Below are 22281 nucleotides of genomic sequence, written 5' to 3'. Positions count from 1 at the left end.
AGCCCGGCACAGAAAACTTGTCAAAGTTTCTAGAACTTTCACTAAGTGCACTGAGCATACCGAGCATACTGAGCATGCCCCTATCCCCACACATCCACGCAGGGTCCCTCTTCATTCTCTTTCCATGGAGCAGATGTGAAGCTTGCGCTTTTTCTTGGAAAAACTTACAATTGAGTTGCCTCTTGGTTATCTTTCTCACCGGGTCATGGTAAGTCCCTATTCTGTGCAGTCAATCAGACTGTGCCATCTCCCGGTGGCCACCGGCCATCGACTACTGGTCTGTGTTTTGTTTTTTTTTTATTTTGGTTTTTTTATGGCATCATCTGGGTTCTGCCGCTGCCTCCACTGCCCCGGAATATGTTCATCACAGACCACCATATGAAGTCTGTGAGAGGCTCCCAGGCACAAAAATACAATGTGCACGGCTGTTCGTTTTGTGCCCAAGGGTCACCTCATGCGTCTTGATAAGATGAAAGTTATTTGGGCCCAGGAAGTCTGAGCCCTTGACCTCAGCATCGGGGGCAAGGAAGACCCTGTAAGTACTGGTCCTGCAATCTCGTTTACCGGTTCCCTAGCGAGTTAGGCACTGGGGATCAGCCTATGTCTTTCTTCCCATTTTAGGTCTAGTTCCTCTCCATAGCCCTTGGCGCTGGGGAAAGACTGGGCCGAGCATCATGGGAAAGTGAGGAAGCACTTCCTCCCATGACTCCAAGCTCAAGGCACTGGCTTCGTCTGAGAAATTCCAGTAGTTGCCCTGTACAGATGAGGCATCAACCTCTGAGGCTAAGGGCCCAAGTGGTCCCCACTGTTCAGGTGCCGGGCTCTGAGGGGGAGACAGGTTCCGCCTTCCCTTCGTCAAACTGTCCTGTCATTGGCAGCATTCAAGGAAGAGTTTAAAGCTCAGTGTGCGGTTGGCAGTCGGACGAGCCCTACAAGACATCAAGCCACCAACTCCCTCGGGGCCACCACCACCACAGGAGCCTGCACTGTCTGTATTGGCACCGTTGCTGGAGCAGCTAGATTTGCTCCTCTGTGCACTAGCAACGCAACCTGTGCTGATGCCTAGGGAGCCCTCGATGCCGCGGGGGACACTGGTGCGACTGCGATCGGAAACCATTCCCATCGCTGATTCTTCAGAAGAGGGAGGACCAATGGTTCTTCCACAGCACCACACCCACCATGCACTGACCTGCTGGGTCCATCGACACCATCGATACCCCCAGTGCCAGCAAAATCTCCGGTGCTGTCGGTTCCTTCGGGGCTCTCTGTGTCTCAGGCCAACGGTCTCCTCCACTGGTGTCATTGGGTGATCTAAGTGAGGAGGACACCCCCTGTGACCCGTGGGAAGTCTAGCCTTCCATGTCTTCCTCAGCAGAATCGGAGGTTCTCCTTCTGAACCATCCCTGCCGGAGGAGAGGCACCGCTCACTTCCAGAGGACCTGATATTTGCAGGTTTTGTCCATGCCATGGTTGAGTCGCCCTTCCAGCTCCTGATGAAGGAATACTCCAGGCACAAGATGCTGGAGGTCCTTCAATTCGTGGATGCTCCTAAGGAAGTAGTAGCAGTTCCGGTCCACGACATAATCGAGGAATGGTTTGTCTGATTCTGGGAGCACCCCATTTCAGTTCCTCTGTTTAACCAGAAAACAGACTCTGCTCAAAACTAGTGGTGGGCTGAACAAGGTATACAATGTCGGCTTCCTTTCCAGTCTGTGGTGGTGGAGTCCAACCTAAAAAAGACTGAGGTCCCGTACCCACACTTCTGCATCTCCAGGACGTGAACACAGGGCCCTAGATGCCCTGAAGCCCTAGGTTTTCCCAGGCTCGATGTTGGCAGCTCGCATTGCCTGTTACCAGTATTCCAGAAACCTCCTGAAGCAAGTTCAGGAGCTGGTGGACCGCCGCCCTCAACTGCAGGAGGATTTCCTTAAGGTTGTGTAGCAGAGTTTTTTGAATGCGACAAACATGAAGTGAGATCCACATATGATGTCTTTGAGATGGGCGGCCAGAGTGGCTGCAGTGGGTATTGGTGCCCATTGTATGGCCTGGCTTACATGCCTCTGATCTCCAGCCAGAGGTGAAGACCTTACATGCCTCTGATCTCCAGCCAGAGGTGAAGACCTTGCACTGGGGAGAATCTCTTCGGGGATAAAATTAAGGAGGCAGTAGCACAGCTGAAAGATCATGAGACCATGCAACATCTTCCAGCTAGCACTTCCGACCCACAGTTCTCTGGCAAAAAGTCTTCCAGGCAGGGGCCTCGCTGCCATTTTTACCAGCCAAGGAAGTACTACTCTCCAGTCAATAGAGCATGGTCTTAACAGGCTGGGCCAAGGTCCTAGACAGGCTTGCACCCCTAGGCCTCAGCCAAGCCCTGCCAAGGGTTTTGACTGCTGCGAGGGAGCATAAGCCAAACCCCTGTGCCTGCAATGGCAGACCCTCCAGCCTGGGGACAGCTACGGTCTTTTGCAGACTGGTGGACGGCCGTCATCATGATCAGATGGGTCATTTCCATTGTCCGGCAATGGTACAGATTGCACTTCCAGGAGTTTTCTCTGGACTCTCACCCATGCCCCTCTTGGGGGTCCTCAGTGGATCAGGAAATACTGCTCAAGGGCAATACTGCCCTCATAATGGCCAGGGCAGTTAAGCCTGTTCCGACCAGTCAGCAGGGAAGTGGCTTCTACTCCTGGTATTTCCTCATCCCAAAGAGAACAGGGGGCATTTGTCTGATCCTGAACTTGACGGCTTTGAACAGATTCCTCAGGCAGGAAAAGTTCAAGATGGTCTCACTGAGTGCCCTTATTCCTCTCCTGCGAAGGGGAGACTGGCTTTACTCCCTCAATTTTAAGATGCATATGCCCACATAGAAATTTCTCAGGTCCACAGAAAGTACCACAGGTTTGTGGTGGCTGGGAATCATTTTCAATACCTTCGGATTGGCATCTGCTCCCTGTGCCTTCACAAAGTGCCTGGCAGTAGTAGAGGCCTAACTAAGGTGGCTGTGTGTACAGGTCTTTCCCTACCTCTACAATTGGCTCATCAAGAGCTCCTACCATCCACCTGGTCAAGATGGTGAGACTGACGTGAAATGCTAAGAAAAATTAAGGAAGCTAACCAAATTGGTCGTGCGGTAATAATGGGAGACTTCAATTACCCCAATATTGACTGGGTAAATGTATCATCGGTATATGCTAGAGATATAAAGTTCCTGGATGGAATAAATGACATTTTTATGGAGCAATTGGTCCAGGAACCTACAAGAGAGGGAGCAATTTTAGATCTAATTCTCAGTGGAGGACAGGATTTGGTGAGAGAGGTAACGGTGGTGGGGCCACTTGGCAATAGTGATCATAATATGATCAAATTTGAATTAATGACTGGAAGGGGGGACAGTAAGCAAATCCGCGGCTCTCATGCTAAACCTTCAAAAGGGAAACTTTGATAAAATGAGAAAAATTGTAAGAGAAAAACTGAAAGGAGCAGCTACAAAGGTAAAAAGTGTGCAAGAGGCGTGGTCATTGTTAAAACAAACAAACAAAAAAAAACCAACCCAAAACCATCCTAGAAGCACAGTCCAGTTGTATTCCACACATTAAAGATGGAAAGAAGGCAAAACTATTTCTGGCATGGTTAAAAGGGGGGGGGGGGGGGGGGGTGAAAGAAGCTATTTTAGCCAAAAGATCTTCATTCAAAAATTGGAAGAAGGATCCAACAGAAGAAAATAGGATAAAGCATAAACATTGGCAAGTTAAATGTAAGACATTGATAAGACAGGCTAAGAGAGAATTTGAAAAGAAGTTGGCCATAGAGGCAAAAACTTACAATAAAAACTTTTTAAAAAATATATCCAAAGCAGAAAGCCTGTGAGGGAGTCAGTTGGACTGTTAGATGATCGAGGGGTTAAAGGGGCACTTAGAGAAGATAAGGCCATCATGGAAAGATTAAATGATTTCTTTGCTTCAGTGTTTACTGGAGGATGTTGGGGAGGTACCCGTACTGGAGAAGGTTTTCATGGGTAATGATTCAGATACACTGAACCAAATCACGGTGAACCTAGAAGATGTGGTAGGCCTGATTGATAAACTGAATAGTAAATCACCTGGACTGGATGGTATACATCCCAGGGTTCTGAAGGAACTCAAAAATGAAATTTCAGACCTATTAGAAAAAATTTGTAACCTATCATTAAAATCATCCATTGTACCTGAAGACTGGAGGATAGCAAATGTAACCCCAATATTTAAAAAGGGCTCCAGGGGCGATCCGCGAAACTACAGACTGGTTAGCCTGATTTTCAAGGCCAGGAAAATAGTGGAAAGTGTTCTAAACATCAAAATCACAGAACATATAGAAAGACATGGTTTAATGGAACAAAGTCAGCATGGCTTTACCCAATGCAAGTCTTGCCTCACAAATCTGCTTCACTTTTTTGAAGGAGTTAATAAACATGTGGATAAAAGTGAACTGGTAGATGTAGTGTACTTGGATTTTTAGAAGGCGTTTGACAAAGTTCCTCAAGAGAGGCTTCTAGGAAAACTAAAAAGTCATGGGATAGGTGGCGATGTCCTTTTGTGGATTACAAACTGGCTAAAAGACAGAAAACAGTAGGATTAAAAGGACAATTTTCTCAGTGGAAGGGAGTGGACAGTGGAGTGCCTCAGGGATCTGTATTGGGACCCTTACTTTTTAATATTTATAAATGATCTGGAAAGAAATACGACAAGTGAGGTAATCAAGTTTGCAGATACAAAATTGTTCAGAGTAGTTAAATCACAAGCAGATTGTGATAAATTGCAGGAAGACCTTGTGAGACTGGAAAATTGGGCATCGGCATGGCAGACGAAATTTAATGTGGATAAGTGCAAGGTGATGCATATAGGGAAAAATCACACATACTATAGTTACACAATGTTAGGTTCCATATTAGGTGCTACCACCCAAGAAAGAGATCTAGGCGTCTTAGTGGATAACACATTGAAATTGTCTGTTTAGTGTGCTGTGGCAGTCAAAAAAGCAAACAGAATGTTGGGAATTATTAGAAAGGGAATGGTGAATAAAACGGGAAATGTCATAATGCCTCTGTATCGCTCCATGGTGAGACCGCACCTTGAATACGGTGTACAATTCTGGTCGCCGCATCTCAAAAAAGATATAATTGCGGAGAAGGCACAGAGAAGGGCTACCAAAATGATAAGGGGAATGGAACAACTCCCCTATGAGGAAAGACTAAAGAGGTTAGGACTTTTCAGCTTGGAGAAGAGACGGCTGAGGGGGGATATGATAGAGGTGTTTAAAATCATGAGAAGTCTAGAAACGGGTAGATGTGAATCGGTTATTTAGTCTTTCAGATAATAGACAATGGGGCACTCCATGAAGTTAGCATGTGGCACATTTAAAACTAATGAAGTTCTTCTTTACTCAATGCATGTGCCATAAAATGTGTGTGAGGCAGTGAAATGTTAATCTATCTAGTAGCTTTACCATGCTTGTTACCTATTTCTCTTTTCAGGATACAAAGTTATGGATCATAATGGAATACTTGGGTGGAGGCTCTGCTCTGGATTTAGTAAGTATGGACATTTACAATGCACGTCTAGGCAGCTCCAAGATTAAGATGTGCTGAATTCTCATATATTCTTCCACCCTGAAGCATCTATGACAGCGAAACGATGGCCAAAGCCAGCAGCCAAGTAATTCTGAATTGAAAAGCACATCATGTTAACAGGGTAGTTTAATCAAATCGCGTTGGGGCCCTAATACCCACGATAACACCATAACACATGCGATAACGCATCGCAAAATGCGTATGCAAATTTTCAAAATTTAATCCAAGGGAAGGAGTTTATAAAATGATGGGTGTATCAGTGTTGCATGCAATAGTGTAATGCATGTTATTGCACGTTTTAATGCTGGAAATAACTACACCTTTTTTCCTGGCATTATGGTGTGTGATATGCCTGAAACGGGATTTACAAGAACTATCGCAAATCCCTTTTTGGGCAAGAGAGAGAGCACGCCTCTAGGGTGGCACAAAGTCAATTTTCTATACCACTGTAGGAGGGTCAACTAGTAACTTGAGGTGTTTTGGTGGTGGTCTAGGGGGGACAGTTTTACATGCACAATCAGAAGTATGAATAGCACAGTACACACTAGTGAAGATTTGATGTGATTTGGAGTGAGGAAAGGTACACAAAGATGAGATTTGTATCATGTACTCTCTATCTAGTTTGCACTCTCTACATAGCTGCTATCAAGCTAGGACGAGAGTACAATGTACAAATCTCATCTTTGTGTCCTCACTCCAAATCACATTATATCTTCACTGATGGGTATTGTGCTGTTCGTACCTCTGTGCATGTAAAACTGCCCCCCTAGACTACCACCTAAACCTCACCTCGAGTTATTAGTTGACCCTCCTACAGTGAGAGCATTGTAAAGAGTCGTAATATCTCTCCAGGAGCAGCCCAAAACATGGAAATGCTTGCCTGGGCACTTTGCAGCGGGTGTGATAACTTAGGGAATAGCCACTGCTATTAATTGCATCAGTAGCATGGGATCTTCTTAGTGTTTGGGTACTTGCCAGGTTCTTGTGGCCTGGTTTTGACCTCTGTTGGAAACAGGATGCTGGGCTTGATGGACCCTTGGTCTGACCCAGCATGGCAATTTCCTAACTGCATGTTGTGCTATCTCAAATCACCGTAAACACTCCCCTTTTTCTATCACTGGTGTTATTCTTGCTTTCTCTAGCAATTTGATAAATCTAGGTCTTAGTTTTTAAATAAGATAAAGCGAAAATAAAAAAATATATTTTTTTATTTTCGCTTTATCTTATCTAATACTTTTGGGAGGATAGCAAATTTTTTGACCCATGATTAAGCTACCAAAACATGTTTTCATCTTTGCAAGAACAATGCATGCTTGGTTCTGAAGTCTTTCCTCAGTTCGAGGGATAATTCAGCTGTAATAAAGACTGTAATAAGGCAACTTTTTGATTTGGGAGAACTAATTAATAAACATGTTTAATATCACTTATGCTAGATAATTAGCAGATGTAAAAATACGCAAACAAATATCTTTTAAAACAGCAATTTACATGCATAATGTTGGTCCTGCCCTGGAATTGCCCCTAAACCGTCCCTTTTTTACATGCGTATTATATGTTCACAAAAGTGAAAATACACTCAAATTTTCCACTTTTTATAAAATATGGAATATGTGAGTAGAGGCTACTTGCGTGTCAATTTTTTCGCATGTAAAGATTGATAATTCAGTCCTATATTTGCAGCTAGATGTTTAGGTCTGAAGTTTCAACATGTGAATGGGCATTAGTTAATTGCCCAGGTCGATGTTGATCTAAAAGTATTCACAATAGTGATTTTTGTATGTACTTTTACATGCACGAGAGAGGTGTTCTGGGGGTGAAGTTGGGGTGGGGAAACCATTTACACATACATTTTTTTCAAAAGTATGCATGTAAATCCCCAGACACATTCACACCTTTTAAGTTGCAGGTTTAATTGTGCGTGCATGTTCTAGGGTTCCATGCACACCCACTAATTTTCGAAGAAGACTTATGCGCATTTGCTCGAATTTTCAAAGCAGACTTAAGTCTTCGTGTACTTTCTGTATGCAGATTTCAGGCCGAATTATCCTTTTACTATCAATCCTTGCAACACTACAGTACAAATCTGATTTATTTTTTTTTGATTGGGTGACTAGAGAATTGGATCAAGGAAGAGCGCGTGATGTGATCTACTTGATTTCAGCAAAGCTTTTGACATGGTCCTGCATAGGAGGCTTGTGAATAAAATGAGAAGCTTGGGAGTGAGCGCCAAAGTAGTGGTGTGAATTACAAACTGGTTGACTGATAGAAGATAGTGTGTAATGGTAAATGGATCCTACTCTGAAGGCGGCACAAGAAAGACCACCTGAACAAACATGAGATAAGTGGCGTTTAAGGCCAGTGTTTTGGCATAACATTTCAAGTAATAAGGTTTGAAGAGCACGCAAACCCGTGGACACTAATATAATTCAACCACCACATTGAGGTGCCTAATGATTAGAAGCCATATACAGGCTCACAGACACGATAGCAGAACCTATACGGTTTGCATCGTATGAAGGTACACTCAATTCTCATCTATATATAACGTGTCCTTGATTGATTTAATTCAACTGCAACATTGCTCTCCACTTCAATGGCAGAGGGAAAAGGGGAATTGGATTCAGGACAGCAATCAACAAGGGCCCCGACTTTTATGGTCTGTGGTACTGATAAGCATGGGGGTATCCTGCATGGAACGGTGTTTACTACTCTTAAACAGAAGGCATGGGGGGGTTACTACCCTTAACCAATAAAGCTTGATGCTTTGACACAACTGCAACATCATTCTCTGCTTTGACAGTGGAGGGGGGAGTAAGGGGAATTCAACAACCATCATGAGACCTGACTTATGGTCTAGGATACTGATACCCCGACATAAGGGAAAAAGCATAAGACTGCCTCTACGACCAAGTCCATAAACAAATCTTGTCAAGCAGCACTGAATTTTCAAGAAGGCTCATCACCCAGTAAAATTGTTGCTAGCCGTGATTTTTATGGGTTGTCATAACTGCATGGAGCGGCAGTACCCTTAACGGAAACATTGGGTAACCTGCACAGAGCAGCAGTTAACTACCATAAGAAGCTCGCTGTACTTTCTGGATGGAACATTTGGTCCTTTTCTGCTATCATTACTATGTTACTATGTATATATGTATGCACGTGATCAAGTTCTGCATTACTTCAGTTGGTTCATCCTTTTATAAAGCTTTTTTTCCCCACTGTGAGAGATTGTATTTACCTGCTCCAACTTACATGATGCAAACTTTTATAGAACCAAGACAGGACAGTTTTTGAAGGCTACAAACGTAGGGATATTCATTTAGTTTTATTTTGCCTGGGAATTTTAGTGTTAAAACAAAAGAAATATGTAGAAAAATGACTTTTCCGCTCATTTTTTCTCCTGTGTTCAGTTTATAAAATAAAACTGAAAGCGAAGGTCCCTATGCATAAGTTACAGTTTGGACAGCTTCTAAGCTTAAATTTATGGAAGGAGGCACGCAAACAGCACGGAGTGCCAAAATCACCTCCTGGAATCCCATTTTAAGTGGCATGATCTGGATAGAGGTCACGCAAATCAGATATTAAAAATGTAATAACATTTAAGCTTTCTAATGTGTATGGAGGTGAAACGTTCCTGGTGGGTGAGGTGTAGGATTCTATCTTGTCCTCTAACATGGTGGCTAGAAGAGACTGGCTAAAGAATTAGCTTCTACTAACCACTTGCTTGGTATTCCCTTTGAGGGACCAACCTGGTTGAGTCACACATTTTTATCCCAGAATTATCCATCCCAGCAAGTATGGGGAGGGCTGAAAAGCCTCTGGCTAGTGTGGGTAGACTGTTTTGTATGTGTCTAAAAGAAATCCAGTGGTACAATCTGCTAGAATATTCCAGTTTCCTAGAGAATTCCTTTGAGCCCAAGAATTTCCCAGGGAAGGAGCAGAGGCTTTAGCTGTTTTCTGGGAGAGGACAGCCTGAACTTCAGTTGAAGTGTGAAATAAGGAGGAAATAGTAAAAAAATATGTTTGTGAGGTATTACATAAAGAAATAGCAATTAAAATAGGAATATTTTGTGATTTTCCACAGTCTTACAAAGTTAATCAGTGAACAGAGCCATGCTTAGGCCTCCTGTGAATGTCATTTAGGTTTATGGTGAGGTTCTGAGCAGGGCCATCCTGAATATAGGAAAGGTTGTGTTGTTGTGTGTTTTTTTTTTGCTTCAAAATTATGATTAGGGTATTTTGGCCTATGTAGATTTTTATATTATAGTTTGACTGACTTAGGCTTTTCTTCAGGCAGGGGTAAACCAGAAGGTGTTTTGGTGAATAAGACTGGCGTGGAGGGGAGCCATGATGTTACTACAGGACTCTTGGTCCCTGAGTTATTTCCATAGTTGAGCAGGATCCATGGGATAAACGCATTTCCTTTTTTTTTTTTTTTTTTGGCACTTGGGGTCTAGAGCATGTTCTTCAGCACGTTATCTTGATTGACCTTGAAGTTCATGGAAATTGCACCTTTATCTAATAGTTGAACTATTCAGTGCATTTCCTCCTTTACAGAACTTTTCCTGATTTTTTATTCCAAGAAGAGTGTGCCCATCATGGATCTGATGGCATCGTCCTCAACTTGACGCTTTCTAGATTCATCAGTTTCTTCAGGTACGATATGGCAGTGGCCACAGATGTTCTCTTCCAAGATGGGAAAAGTCACTTCTGCTGTTATCCTTCTGCGTGGGGTCTTATTTCTTCAGTTGGAAGCAAAAGATAGGATTTTTCAAGGTGCTTACAACTTTTGTGATCCCTTTGGCCAAGAAGGCCTTGATTCCAGAGGTGATGAATCTGAAGGTGATTGAATCATTCTGATTACCAGGCAGGCCAGATAGAAATCAGGGCCCCATACAGCACCCCAGTACTTAATGTCTGAAACTGACCATAAAAAGAGAAGCTCATAAAGCTAAGGTGGTACTGGTACTCAAAAGATAAGAAGAACTTCTCTCAACAAAGCCTGCTTTACTCTCTGGCAAACTATTTTCCCGTGGTTGTAAACAGAGATATGTTTAGGTAGCTTTCTGATCCGTTTCTTTTTTTTCAGGGCATAGGCCTATGTATGATAGCAGGCACATAAACCCTCAGTATATTTCAACCTCCACTTTTTCTTTTTTTTCCCCTAATCATCAATTTAGTTTATTTGATTGCATTTTGCTCATTCAAGAGTGTGTGAATTGGAAGCTTTGTTTCCTGCAGTCCTTTCCACTTAAGATTGTATTAATAACGTCAAGTTTTGTCTGCAGTTCATTCATTTCATATTAATCAAAATTGTTTTGACTGACTAGTCCTGTCCCTAAGAATTCCAGGGTCATGCACAGTGGTAATCATTGGATGAAATATCTGGAATAAGTGAGAGGGCACGAAGGGGCAAATGTGATGGATTCATAAAAGGCTGACAACGACTCGATGTGTGTTTTGTAAATTCAAATATTTTCTCTGCTTTTACGGGAGACTGTTTAAAACCTTTTCTATCTCCAACCAAGCCGAGTGGTTTATGAATTTAGATTGTTTTGTTTCCTCCTCCTGCTTGTTCCGTAACCCAGTTGTGCTTTCTAACTTTTTTTTGTTTTAAATCCTTTTTTTTTTTTTATCATTAAAGCAGAATAATAGTAATTATACAACAGTATTAACCAATCCTGTTACATACATTTACGTCAACTCCTTTAAATACATAGGTTAAGTTATATGTACCCATTTGCTTCAATAAAAGTTTGGTACATAACATCAAATGTCCCCACCCCTCCCCTACTGACAGCAAGGGTAAAACCAATAACTAAGCAAAGAAATAAGAAAATAGTAGAGTATTGAGAGCGTTGGTAGTTGTCGTAATTTTTTTTATCTCAAAATATAAAAGTTGAATGATAAACACACAGAACATGTACAAATGTTTGTAATATTTTAAAATAAACTAGTCTGCTGAAAAAGGGAGATATTATAGAAGCCCCATATGGGCTATAAGTGCCATGACTCACTCTGGTTCCAGTGTCTAAGTTGGGTGAAGATGGAAGAAGTCATCCAGACTGACCATGGCAAAGAACTTTATCTACAAATTACAAATAGCCATATACATGGGAAACACTTGTAACTGCAAAGGCCGAGATCTCATATTTTTGGGCTAACGTGTAACTCATTTGTGGTTTGTAATTTTTGCTCTTGAACCACTAAGAGTGATGAGTTGCCCGTTCAGTTTAATCCTAGGTCTCTTGAATCTTTTTTTTTTTTTTTTTTACTTTTGTCTTTTTTTAAAGTATGCATTTAAAAGGAAAGCTTCTCAGTATAAACCATAGACATTTATCTTAGTTCATCATCTAAATGATGAGTCGTGTAGAATTGCACTGCCCAACACGATTCGTGTTTCGGAACTGTTCCTTCCTCCAGTGCTCAGACAGCTAAAAAATGTAACAATCTCTGAAAAGAGAAAACATTAATCTGAAAGAGAGATGTAAATCTCAAGTAAAATAAGCAGCTGTTAAACTTACAATACATACGCGTCTTGGTTAAAATGACCCTCTTCTCAACACACACCTTTTAACGGCGGCTAGAGCGTTTCCCACTAGAATCCGCCATTTTGATTATGTTGGTTTATATAATCTGGTTGGATTTAAGTAAACGAATAGGAAACGAGCAATCCACATGGCTGTTTGTAATTAATAGAAATAATTTGCCAATATCGTATTCAGTTTTCTATCTGATGTGTTTTTAAGGAAAGCTTTATCTGCCCATAGTTCATAATTTATTGCCCTTTGAGGGCTACCCCATCTCACTGGGTAGAGAATTGAAGGACAGTTACTGCCTGCCTACAGAAAAGACTCCTTGAATAATCATTGTAAGGCGGACATACAAAGCATAATTCAGGGCTTTTTTCTATATTTGGCTAGTATTGTTTCCTGATTAGCACTTAAGGTTGTATTTGTTTACCTGTGGGAAAATAATTAGGGGTGAATTTTTAGTAAAAAAATTAGCATATCATGTGAAAGTACTTTATATGGATCAAGTAAACTGTTGTGATCTACTTTTGGAACGGAGGGTGTATATAAACGCTCCTAGTAGCATGTACATGAGTAAATGCTATTTAGAAACCTCAAACTTGGGTGTAGCTTTTGCTTTCATGTACCCGTGTGTGTAATAAGCGGGCAGTCTAGGAGCGGAGGCAACAACCCGTTGCTATTTTAAAAGGCAGGCTTCATGCCAGCTAGCCAGTGGCGGTGAGCATGAAGCCTGTGAGACAGTGTGCGCTCACAGGCTCTCAACTCTGGCTTCCTGGGTGACTGCTGCTGCTGCCTTCTTCCCTGCTGTATGAGAGCGAGAGGAAACTGAATGCTAGGAGTCTGTCTCTTTTGGTTCATCGTCTGGGGTTAGTATGTGAATTTTCATGTGTTTAAATGGGACCCTTACTGAATAAAATTTGGGACGCACTGAACTAGTATATTCTAAAACACTAGCATGCCTGCTTACAATTAATTGTGAGTCTTCTTTAATTTTTTTAAGACTTAGTTTACAAAATTCCATGCTCATTTATTTGAGAATTATGAATGCACTGTTGATTGTATCCAACCTTGTTAACTGAATGTTACTTGTATTTTGTTAGCTAGACCTGGTTCCCTAGATGAAATTCAGATTTGCAACAATACTAAGAGAAATATTGAAAGGACTTTATTACTTGCATTCAGAAAAGAAAATCCACAGGGATATCAAAGGCAAGTTACGAATACATTTTTTAATGAGACAAAAATAAGTTTTTTGGTATAAATCTTAAACTGTGTTGTAAAATTTATTTTTTTTTTGTTTGTGTTTTTTTTGGTTTTTTTTTTTACAGCTGCAAATGTTACTGTTATCTGAACAAGGAGAAGTAAAACTAGCAGGACTTTGGGGGCTAGCGTTGAGGACAGCTAACAGATACACAAATAAAAAGAAACACCTTTGTAGGCACTCCCTTCTGGATGGCGCCTGAAGTAATAAACAATCTGCATACGATTCCAAGGTGAGATGAGATGAGAGGGATTTATGATATCGTCGGGGAAGGAGGGGGCTCTTTATTTTTTCTTTGTCCTGATAAACTCTTTCTCTGAACCTGCCTCTACTGGGCTATGGCACATTGAGCTTTCACTTGCTACAGTGTTTTTTTTTCCTATTTTTATAAACTACAGTTCTAGCTCTGTCCTTGGCCGGGGGGTCACAGGCCACAGTTCTGGAACCTCTGTGCATAGGCACTCTCTGGGTATTGGGTGTTGCCATTATGTGACAGCGGAGACGCTGTCCTCCTACGTGCAGCAGAACCACGGCTGTGTGCTTTGGCTTTGAAACCTTGCAGCTTTCTAAACGGAAATGCAATCAAACACAGGTGATGCATTTTTTTACAATATGCATGGATTTAAAAAAAAAAATACCAAGTATTCTGATAAAGCTAATTGCCAATTATATTTTGTATCTACTGTTTGATTATTAATAGAACTGTTTACTGCTAAGACTGGTCTGCTGCTCAGTTATTCCTATGCTTGCAGAATTTAGGTGCAGGGGAATGAAAGTGCAGTGTGTTTTTACATTTTAACTCCTTTCTTTAACAAGGTGATTTTTTTTTCTTCAAGTATTGTGTTGTGGGACTGATGACTGTTTTTTGGAAGTCTCTGCTAAGTGAGAAATGTTTAGCCAGTGTAGACTATTTAAGCAAGGCTTGTACTACAGGCAATTAGGTACAGTAGGCTCTCCATATTTAGTTATACATTCTACTGTTAAAGAATTTTCTCCAATTTGTTTTAAATATGCTACTTGCAAACTTCATGGAGTGCTCCCTAGTACATCAATTATCTAAAAGAGTAAATAACCGATTCACATATACCCATTTTAGTCCTCTCATGGTTTTTGTAGACTTCTATCATATTCCTCCTTAGCTGTCTCTTCTCCAAGCTGAACAGCACTAGCGTTTTTGAGCCTTTCTTCAAAAGGGAGCCGTTCTATCCCCCTTGATCATTTTTGTTCTGCTTCTCTGTACCTTCTCCAGTGCAACTATATCTTTCTTGAGATCTGGCGGCACCACAATTGCACACACTACTCAGGTGCAGTCTCGCCATGGACGATAGAGGGCATAAATTAGAACAAAATAAATGCCATGCTGGGTCAGACCAAGGGTCCATCACAGCCCAGCATTCCCCGTCTCCAACAGAGGCCAAACCAGGGCCAAAAGAACCTGCAATCATCCAAACCATAAGAAGATCCCATGCTACTGATGCAATTAATAGCAGTGGCTATACCCCAAATAAACCCGATCAATAGCAGTCAATGGACTTCTCCTCCAAGAACTTTATCCAAACCTTTTTTGAACCCAGCTACACTACTGCACTGACCACATCCTCTGGCACAAATTCCAGAGCTTTATTGTGCATTGAGGTGAGAGAGAATTTTCTCCGATTAGTCTTAAATGTGGCTACTTGCTACTTGACATTTTCCGTTCTATTAACCATTCCCGTTCCTAAATTCTTAACATTCTGTTTGCTTTTTTGACTGCTGCAGCACACTCAGCCGACTATTTTAAAGTATTATCCACTATAATGCCTAGATCTTTTTCCTGGGTGGTAGCTCCTAATATGGAACCTAACATCGTGTAACTACAGCAAGGGTTATTTTTCCCTATATGCATCACCTTGCACTTGTCCACATTAAGGATCAGATAAGTTCTTGGAGGAGAAGTCCATTACCTGCTATGAATTGTTGACTTAGAAAATAGCCACTGCTATTAATTGGAACTTCATGGAAAAGGGAACTGCAAATGACGTGGTCAAATTTTCAGATGAGACACAATTATTCAAATTTGTTAGTCTGAGTGGCCAGGCTGGGGATCTGGGGTATTTTAAGTGACAGATGAAATTTAATGTGGACAAGTGCAAAGTGATGCATATAAGAAAAACGAATCCCAGCTTACAGGTACACAATGCTGGGTTCCTCATTAAGTACCACTCAAGAAAAGGATCTTTGAATCATTGTGGGCAGTAAATTGAAACCCTCAGTATACAGCAGCAGTCAAAAAGCAAATAGAATGTTGGGAAAAATGGAGAATACATCTGAGAATATCATCAAGCCTTCGTATCTATCCATGGTGTGACCACACCTTGAGTACTGTGTGCCCATTCTGATCCTCCCATCTCAAAAGAGATATAATTGCAATGGAGAATACATCTGAGAATATCATCATGCCTTTGTATCGATCCATGGTGTGACCACACCTTGAGTACTGTGTGCCATTCTGATCCTCTCATCTCAAAAGAGATATAATTGCAATGGAGAATACATCTGAGAATATCATCATGCCTTTGTATCGATCCATGGTGTGACCACACCTTGAGTACTGTGTGCCATTCTGATCCTCCCATCTCAAAAGAGATACAGTAGAATTAGTGAAGGTACAAAGAAAGGTAACAAAATGATAAGGGGGAGAAGAGAGGCTAAAAAGTTTAGGACCCTTCAGCTTGGAGAAGAGATGAATGAGGATTATAAAATGACGAGTGGGGTAGAACAAGTAAATATGAAACGTTTATTCTAGGTGAAACTCCATGCAACTAACAGGTATCCAATTTAAAACAAATTGGAGGGAGTTTCTTCACTCAATAAGCAGTCAAGCTGTGGAATTCGTCGGAAGATTGTGATCAAGGTATCTAGTTTGGAGAAGGAATTTGTCCAAGTTCCTCAAGAAAACGTCCATAAACGGTTATTAGACTTGGGAAGCCACCACTTATCCCTCGGCATGAGCAGGAAGGGCTAGATCTATTCCTTGGCTATTTGGGATCTGCCTAGTGGTTAGAGCAGCGGGCTGCGAACCAGGGAAACCAGGGTTCAAATCCCACCACCGCTCCATGTGACCTCGGGCAAGTCACTTCACCCTCTTTTGCCTTGGGTACAAATATAGTTTGTAAGCCCCCTGGGGACAGGGAAATATCTACAGTACCCGAATGTAATTCGCCTTGAAGTGCCTGAAAAGCGGAATATAAATCAAATAAATGCAAAATAGACAAACATTCGGGTTGGCACAGTTAGAATACTGGGCTTGATGGTTTGAACATGACAGGAAAAAAAAAGACTGGGTTTTGTTTTATCATCTGAGAATCTGAAAGCTAAAAAATGCTATAATAATTCTTTACTTTTTCTTACATTGCATATAAATATGGGTTTGCTCATGTAATCAGGAGAACACAATGAATCTGAGTATTCCAGCAAATAGCAGAGTAATTAATAATGTTCTATTAATTGATATAAATCCTCACTTTGAATTTACTGGAAAGCCACACTGCTTTGTTTTTTTTTTATTATTATTATTAGAGTAAAGAAAGTGATCAAGGTGGTAAAACTGTGAATCTAACCTCACTATGTTGCTTTGTGGAATACTTTATAGAACTGCCTTGGCAGTTGGGTTGAAAAAGCCATTGCCAACCCTTTCTTATTCTCTCTGGCTTCTTTTCACATCCTCCCTCGTTTTTGTCCCTGCCCTCCCCGCCAAGGTTTTGATTTGGAAAGCTTCTGGTATAAGACCACTGTGATAATTATCAATCTCGGTATAAAGCAGCGTTAATATTTATCATTGAGAGAGAGAGAGCTTGGTTAGTAAACTCTTGTTGTAACTCAAATGATATGGCATGAAGAGACAAAGCGACCCTTTCAAAAAAAAAGAAATAAATAAGGGATGTGATAACCAAAATTATGTTCTATATTCCAAGAAGAGAGAAATATAAAAATGTAAACCAAAAATGAGATAAGACCAGGCTAACAGCGTCAAGAAGCAGACAAGTAATATTTTGGTTTGGTAGTACTTTTGTTTAAGCAGTACAAATCTGTAGGAAATAAGTGGTAATGAAACCTATATCTGAGATTTCATGATGCTGAATGGACCTGTCTTCTAGAACATGTTGTTACATAATAGTATGTATTGCATGTTCAATAGAGCTGTTTTACTTATACATATTCTTAAGCCTGTACAATACTGCTTTACGGATTTTGCTGTACTAAAGTGTTGCAGTAATGCCAAAACTGTACATTATGTGGGAGTCTGTTTTTCTGCTTGGTTACCAGGAAGCTGTAATTGTTTCACTGCTACGTTAAGAGTAATGTGCTAGGATGTTGATGATAGGAAACTTGTACTAAAGTAAAACGTATCCCTTTCCATATAACTGTAAAAAACAAACAAACAAAAAAAACCCCCCCACTTTTGTTGTAGGCAGATATCTGGTCATTGGGCATAACGGCTATTGAGCTTGCTAAAGGAGAACCTCCACATTCAGAATTGCATCCTATGAAGGTTTTATTTCTCATCCCAAAGAGCAGTCCTCCAACACTGGAAGGAAACTACAGCAAACCCCTCAAAGAATTTGTTGAGGCCTGTCTGAACAAGGAGCCAAGCTTCGTAAGTTGTATGCTTATGTTTACTTTTGTGTGTCTTTCTTTTAATTTAATAAAGAATTTTGAGAGAACCCAATCAGTATAAGCTGCATTCATAGAAAGCAGTAATTGGAGAGACTTATTAAAGCAGCCTGTTAATGTCAGATCGTTATTTCCGTTCCTGTTCATACTGCGATGGTGCACATACCACAGTCCATACCGACGTGTACGATCAAGAGTGTTGGGAAATGATCATCTAAGTTGTGCATGTTTCCCACTTGCAGTGCAGTGTTTTGATGTCCTTGTTTTTGTTTGAATTTTGCCATATATAAGAAACAAGGGCATGAGATGATGGGCAATCCAAGCCTGGTGTCACAGTATGTTGACAATATGCAAAATACTAATGATAATTCTTTAAAAAAACATATTTGCAGCCCAATGAAGCACTTTTACATTCCTACACAATAACTTAATCAGGCAAAGAATGTAATTTTAAAAAAATAATAGTTGAACTTGAGCAGTGGTATTTGGTAATGACAAAACTTAAAAAAAAACCTCACAGGTTTATATAAACGTTTACTATTAGAAGTTTCTCTAAAAGATATTTCGGGCTTATAATTTGAAGACAAATTTGTAAACATTCAGACTAAGAAGCTTGATGCATTGGGGAAAAGTAAGAATCTGATTTGCTGAAAATTTAAGGCAAGTGAGACAAACCTTTCTGGTTTTTCTTTTAGGCAGTAGGACCTCCAGCTCCTGACAGCTTTTAATTTCTCTTGAGCAGATGAGAGGAGAAAATATATTTTTTCCCCATTTTGTTCCAAAAACTGCAAACTTATGAATGGAGCATATAAATAGGCCGTTTTGTTTCACTTTTCAAATACTTTGTTACCCGCTGGGATGCATTAGCTAATGAGAATATCTGTCTTCTCTGCGATCCCTTCTACTTGAGATTGGCTTGTCCTGTGTCTTGGCTTGGTTTGACCTCTTCAATGAATGTTCTTGGTGTCTTTCAAAACACCAAACCTTTAGGTTGCCCCTAGGTGGCCGCTCCGACTTCAGACTAGTTGAAACGACTTAATTACATAAGTCATCAGTACCAGGGAAAACGACATCCACATTTCAGAATGTATTTACTCTAAAACTGCTGTTGCCCTGTAATGCCTGCTAATTTGTGTCCAATTCCAGCCTCACAAAACAGCACATCTTGAGCATTGTTTTCCAGTAGCTGCATGTATGAAAGGGAATGTTTATCCAATACAAGGATCTAATCTGAGCTGGACATCGGCGTACCCACTGATATCAACACAACTTCCTCCATTTCACTTTTAATCCTTGCCCTTCAGTATACGCGTGCAGAGAAGTTCATAAAGAAAAAAAGTTAGGAAAATTACATTTGTCATTGGGAAATAGAACATAATCAATAATAAGAAATTATCCAAACAAGTGTGCAATGATAAAAATTTGCAAAGAAAATGCAATCTGTGTAACAAAAATAACATGAACATGAAGAAAGTGTTTAATGTGGTAACACTGCATTATCATGCAAGACGTTTTTTGTTACTCCAAAGATGTGCATTGTTGGTACTCGTGACTCTGTGCATGCATATTGGAAGGAGGGTTTTCTCCCCAATTGTAAAGTCATCAAAATGTTGATGCACAGCTGGGAATTTGTGGAACCACTGAGAACTATCCTGTATATACCTCTTTTTACCTCACTGTTTAAGACAAATCGTACCATTTGTTTGTTTTTTAAATAGTAAAGCATCAAGCTTCTTAGTAAAGCAGCTAATAAACAAGTTAGTGAGTTTTGCTTTCCCAACCCTCCTCCCACCAACCCCTAGCTCATCCTTTAATTTATAGGCAGGTGCCACTTTCACACACACACAAAAAAAAAAAATTTAGCCCTATAACTTAACTTCACAAATTCCCCACACCTTATTGAAAGTTTGATCATTCTGTGGTAGGCTACTAGCAGATATATAGTGAATACACTAATACATTTAAAGGACCCTAATTACACACATTCCATAGCAACCTAAACATTTAGGAACTGAACAAATTTGAGATGAAGGCAGCAGTCCAGCAGCAAGAGGGGGGCCTCCCAGTCTTTTGCATCGAGTGTCACATATACGGTTTTTTACCTGCCGGTGAGAAGTTGTACGTGTACAACCGATGCAAAGAGCTCCTGTCTTTCGGAGAGCGAGTCCAATCTCTGGAGGCGGGCAGACCTGGAGTTGCTGAGGCAGACAGAGAGGTGTATATAGATGAGACCTTCAGGAACATAGTAGCCAAGGCCCAACTACAGACTGGCAGCCCTGGTGCTGTCTTGGAGGAATAAGGTCTCATGATTGGAGAGCATCAACCTGGTGCAGCAGGAAATGATCATTCCACACATTAAAAAAGGTGGAAAGAGGGGGCGCTGTTCGCCACGAGGCAAGATGGACGTCCTTGACTGAAGCTCCGGCGTTCCCCCACCTTGCAACCCCTTTTTGAGTGGGAATCACAACCCGCAATCTTGTCTGTCTGCTACCATAACACTTTATCGGTGAACGGGGCGATGTCGGTGAAAAAGCGAGGGCCAGATCTGCAGAAATTCTCGTTTACTAAAGCGGCAGCAGAGGCCCGAAAAGGCGGGCCGGATCTTTCCGACTGCGCGGTGGGAGATATGGAGGAAGCAGATGTGGAGGCCCCTATTTTGTCACCTCAACAGCCCATGGACTCGATGTCAAGCCTGGCAGATCTTCCTACCAAAACGGTGCTTCGAGAGTGGTTTGTAGAGTTAAGGGCCGACATGAAAAACAATAAAGAGGAACTGTTGCAATCTTTCGCCGAGCTCCGCGAAGATTTCCTAGCGCTGGGAAACAGAGTCGACGAAATTGATCTCTGGGTGGAACAGCATACCATGGACCTCTCTGAGTTAGCAACTGCAGCTAAAGGTACCCAAAAAGAGATCGCCTCGCTATACGATAAAATAGAAGACATGGAAAACAGGTCCCGGCGCCAAAATCTTAGAATAAGGGGAGTGCCTGAAACTGAAGAGTTTGCTAATTGCTTTACTGTCGCAGCAGACTTCTGCGCCTATATATTACAGCAGGCCCCGGCAGACTTACAGAAGGACCCCAATGCCGGCGATTCTGACATCAGATTTGAGAGGGTGCACCGTGCACTGGGTGCACGCCGCGATGGGAGACCGTGGGATATTTTGATCAACTTTCTTAGCTTCCGTCAGAAGGAAACCATTTATAATATTGCGCGGCAAAAGAAGATGTGGTCCTGGCGCAACCACGATATCGCTGTCTTTCAGGATCTGGCGGCAAGCACGTTAAAAAAACGGTACGAGATGCGGCCTGTTACTGAGGAGCTCCGCAAAGCCAATATCGGTATCGGTGGAACTACCCGTTTGCACTCTCATTTCAACATGAAGGCGCTACGTACCGGCTTCAGAAACCCGAGGACGCTAACTCCATTTTTCAGCAAGCAGGCCTGGACATTCGCATCATATCGCCATCTTGTTCGTCAGTGCCATTGCCGAAGAGAGATGTTGGTCTAAAATGGCGTCGGGTCGAAAGAAGCAGATGGAGGCCCATCACCCATTCTCAGCAGCCCCAGGAACCGCTTTCAGATCAGGGGTGAAGAAGACAGTTGAATTTGGTTTTTTCTTTCTCTTCTGTGTGTATTTAGCTGAACTGTTCTGCACATGTTTCAGGGGTTGTGATTTCGATCACATGGTTGGTTAAGCTAGGGGTTAACGGTATTCCTATCACTGTTTGCATGTTTTTATATTGCATAGGTGGGGGGGGGGGGGGCAGACGGACAGGGACACTGCCGGGAGGTGAATCGCACCCGTAGATTATGATCCACAGCTTTAGTTCAGTGGATCACTATGGGGGGGGGGGGGTCCCTACTAGTACTTTGGGAACTTTCATCGCAGGTATCAATCGTTTCATGTGTCAGCTTAGTCAGTTGTTGTTGATGTATTTATGCAGTGTCTACGATGGCGGGCAGATTTTTATTGCCTTGTTGCTGTCAGAGCCACTATGGCGTCCTTTATAGCTGAACCCTATAAATAATGATTCAGGTTATTACTATTAATACTAAGGGTCTTAACTCTTACAGGAAGCGTCATTTATTCAATGCTGATCTGAAGCGTTTTCATGCCTCTATAGTATATGTGCAGGAGACTCACATTCGGAAAAGGTACGAAGGGCTCCTTAAAAGCCGTGATTTTCCTCATGTTTTCCATGCTGCTGCTAATAAACACTCCA

The 22281-nt window shown here is 41.6% G+C and overlaps 1 protein-coding gene and 1 long non-coding RNA gene across 2 annotated transcripts in view; one reads left to right on the top strand and one right to left on the bottom strand.

Annotated features, from left to right (window-relative positions):
• STK24 (serine/threonine kinase 24) overlaps nucleotides 1-22281 on the top strand; it is a 100017-nt gene that overhangs the window by 40062 nt on the left and 37674 nt on the right. Inside the window, 7 exon segments of the mRNA XM_029604482.1 lie at nucleotides 5513-5569; nucleotides 13242-13350; nucleotides 13470-13480; nucleotides 13482-13514; nucleotides 13516-13606; nucleotides 13609-13634; nucleotides 17853-18038. Coding sequence (XP_029460342.1) covers nucleotides 5513-5569; nucleotides 13242-13350; nucleotides 13470-13480; nucleotides 13482-13514; nucleotides 13516-13606; nucleotides 13609-13634; nucleotides 17853-18038 — 513 coding nt within the window.
• LOC115092967 overlaps nucleotides 1-22281 on the bottom strand; it is a 67854-nt gene that overhangs the window by 35226 nt on the left and 10347 nt on the right. The window lies entirely within an intron of this gene.

Source organism: Rhinatrema bivittatum, chromosome 5 (assembly GCF_901001135.1).
Source record: "Rhinatrema bivittatum chromosome 5, aRhiBiv1.1, whole genome shotgun sequence".
Taxonomy (NCBI): Eukaryota; Metazoa; Chordata; class Amphibia; order Gymnophiona; family Rhinatrematidae; genus Rhinatrema; species Rhinatrema bivittatum.
Note: the sequence above shows the minus strand (reverse complement) of the source record. Positions and strands in the feature narration are given on the sequence as shown.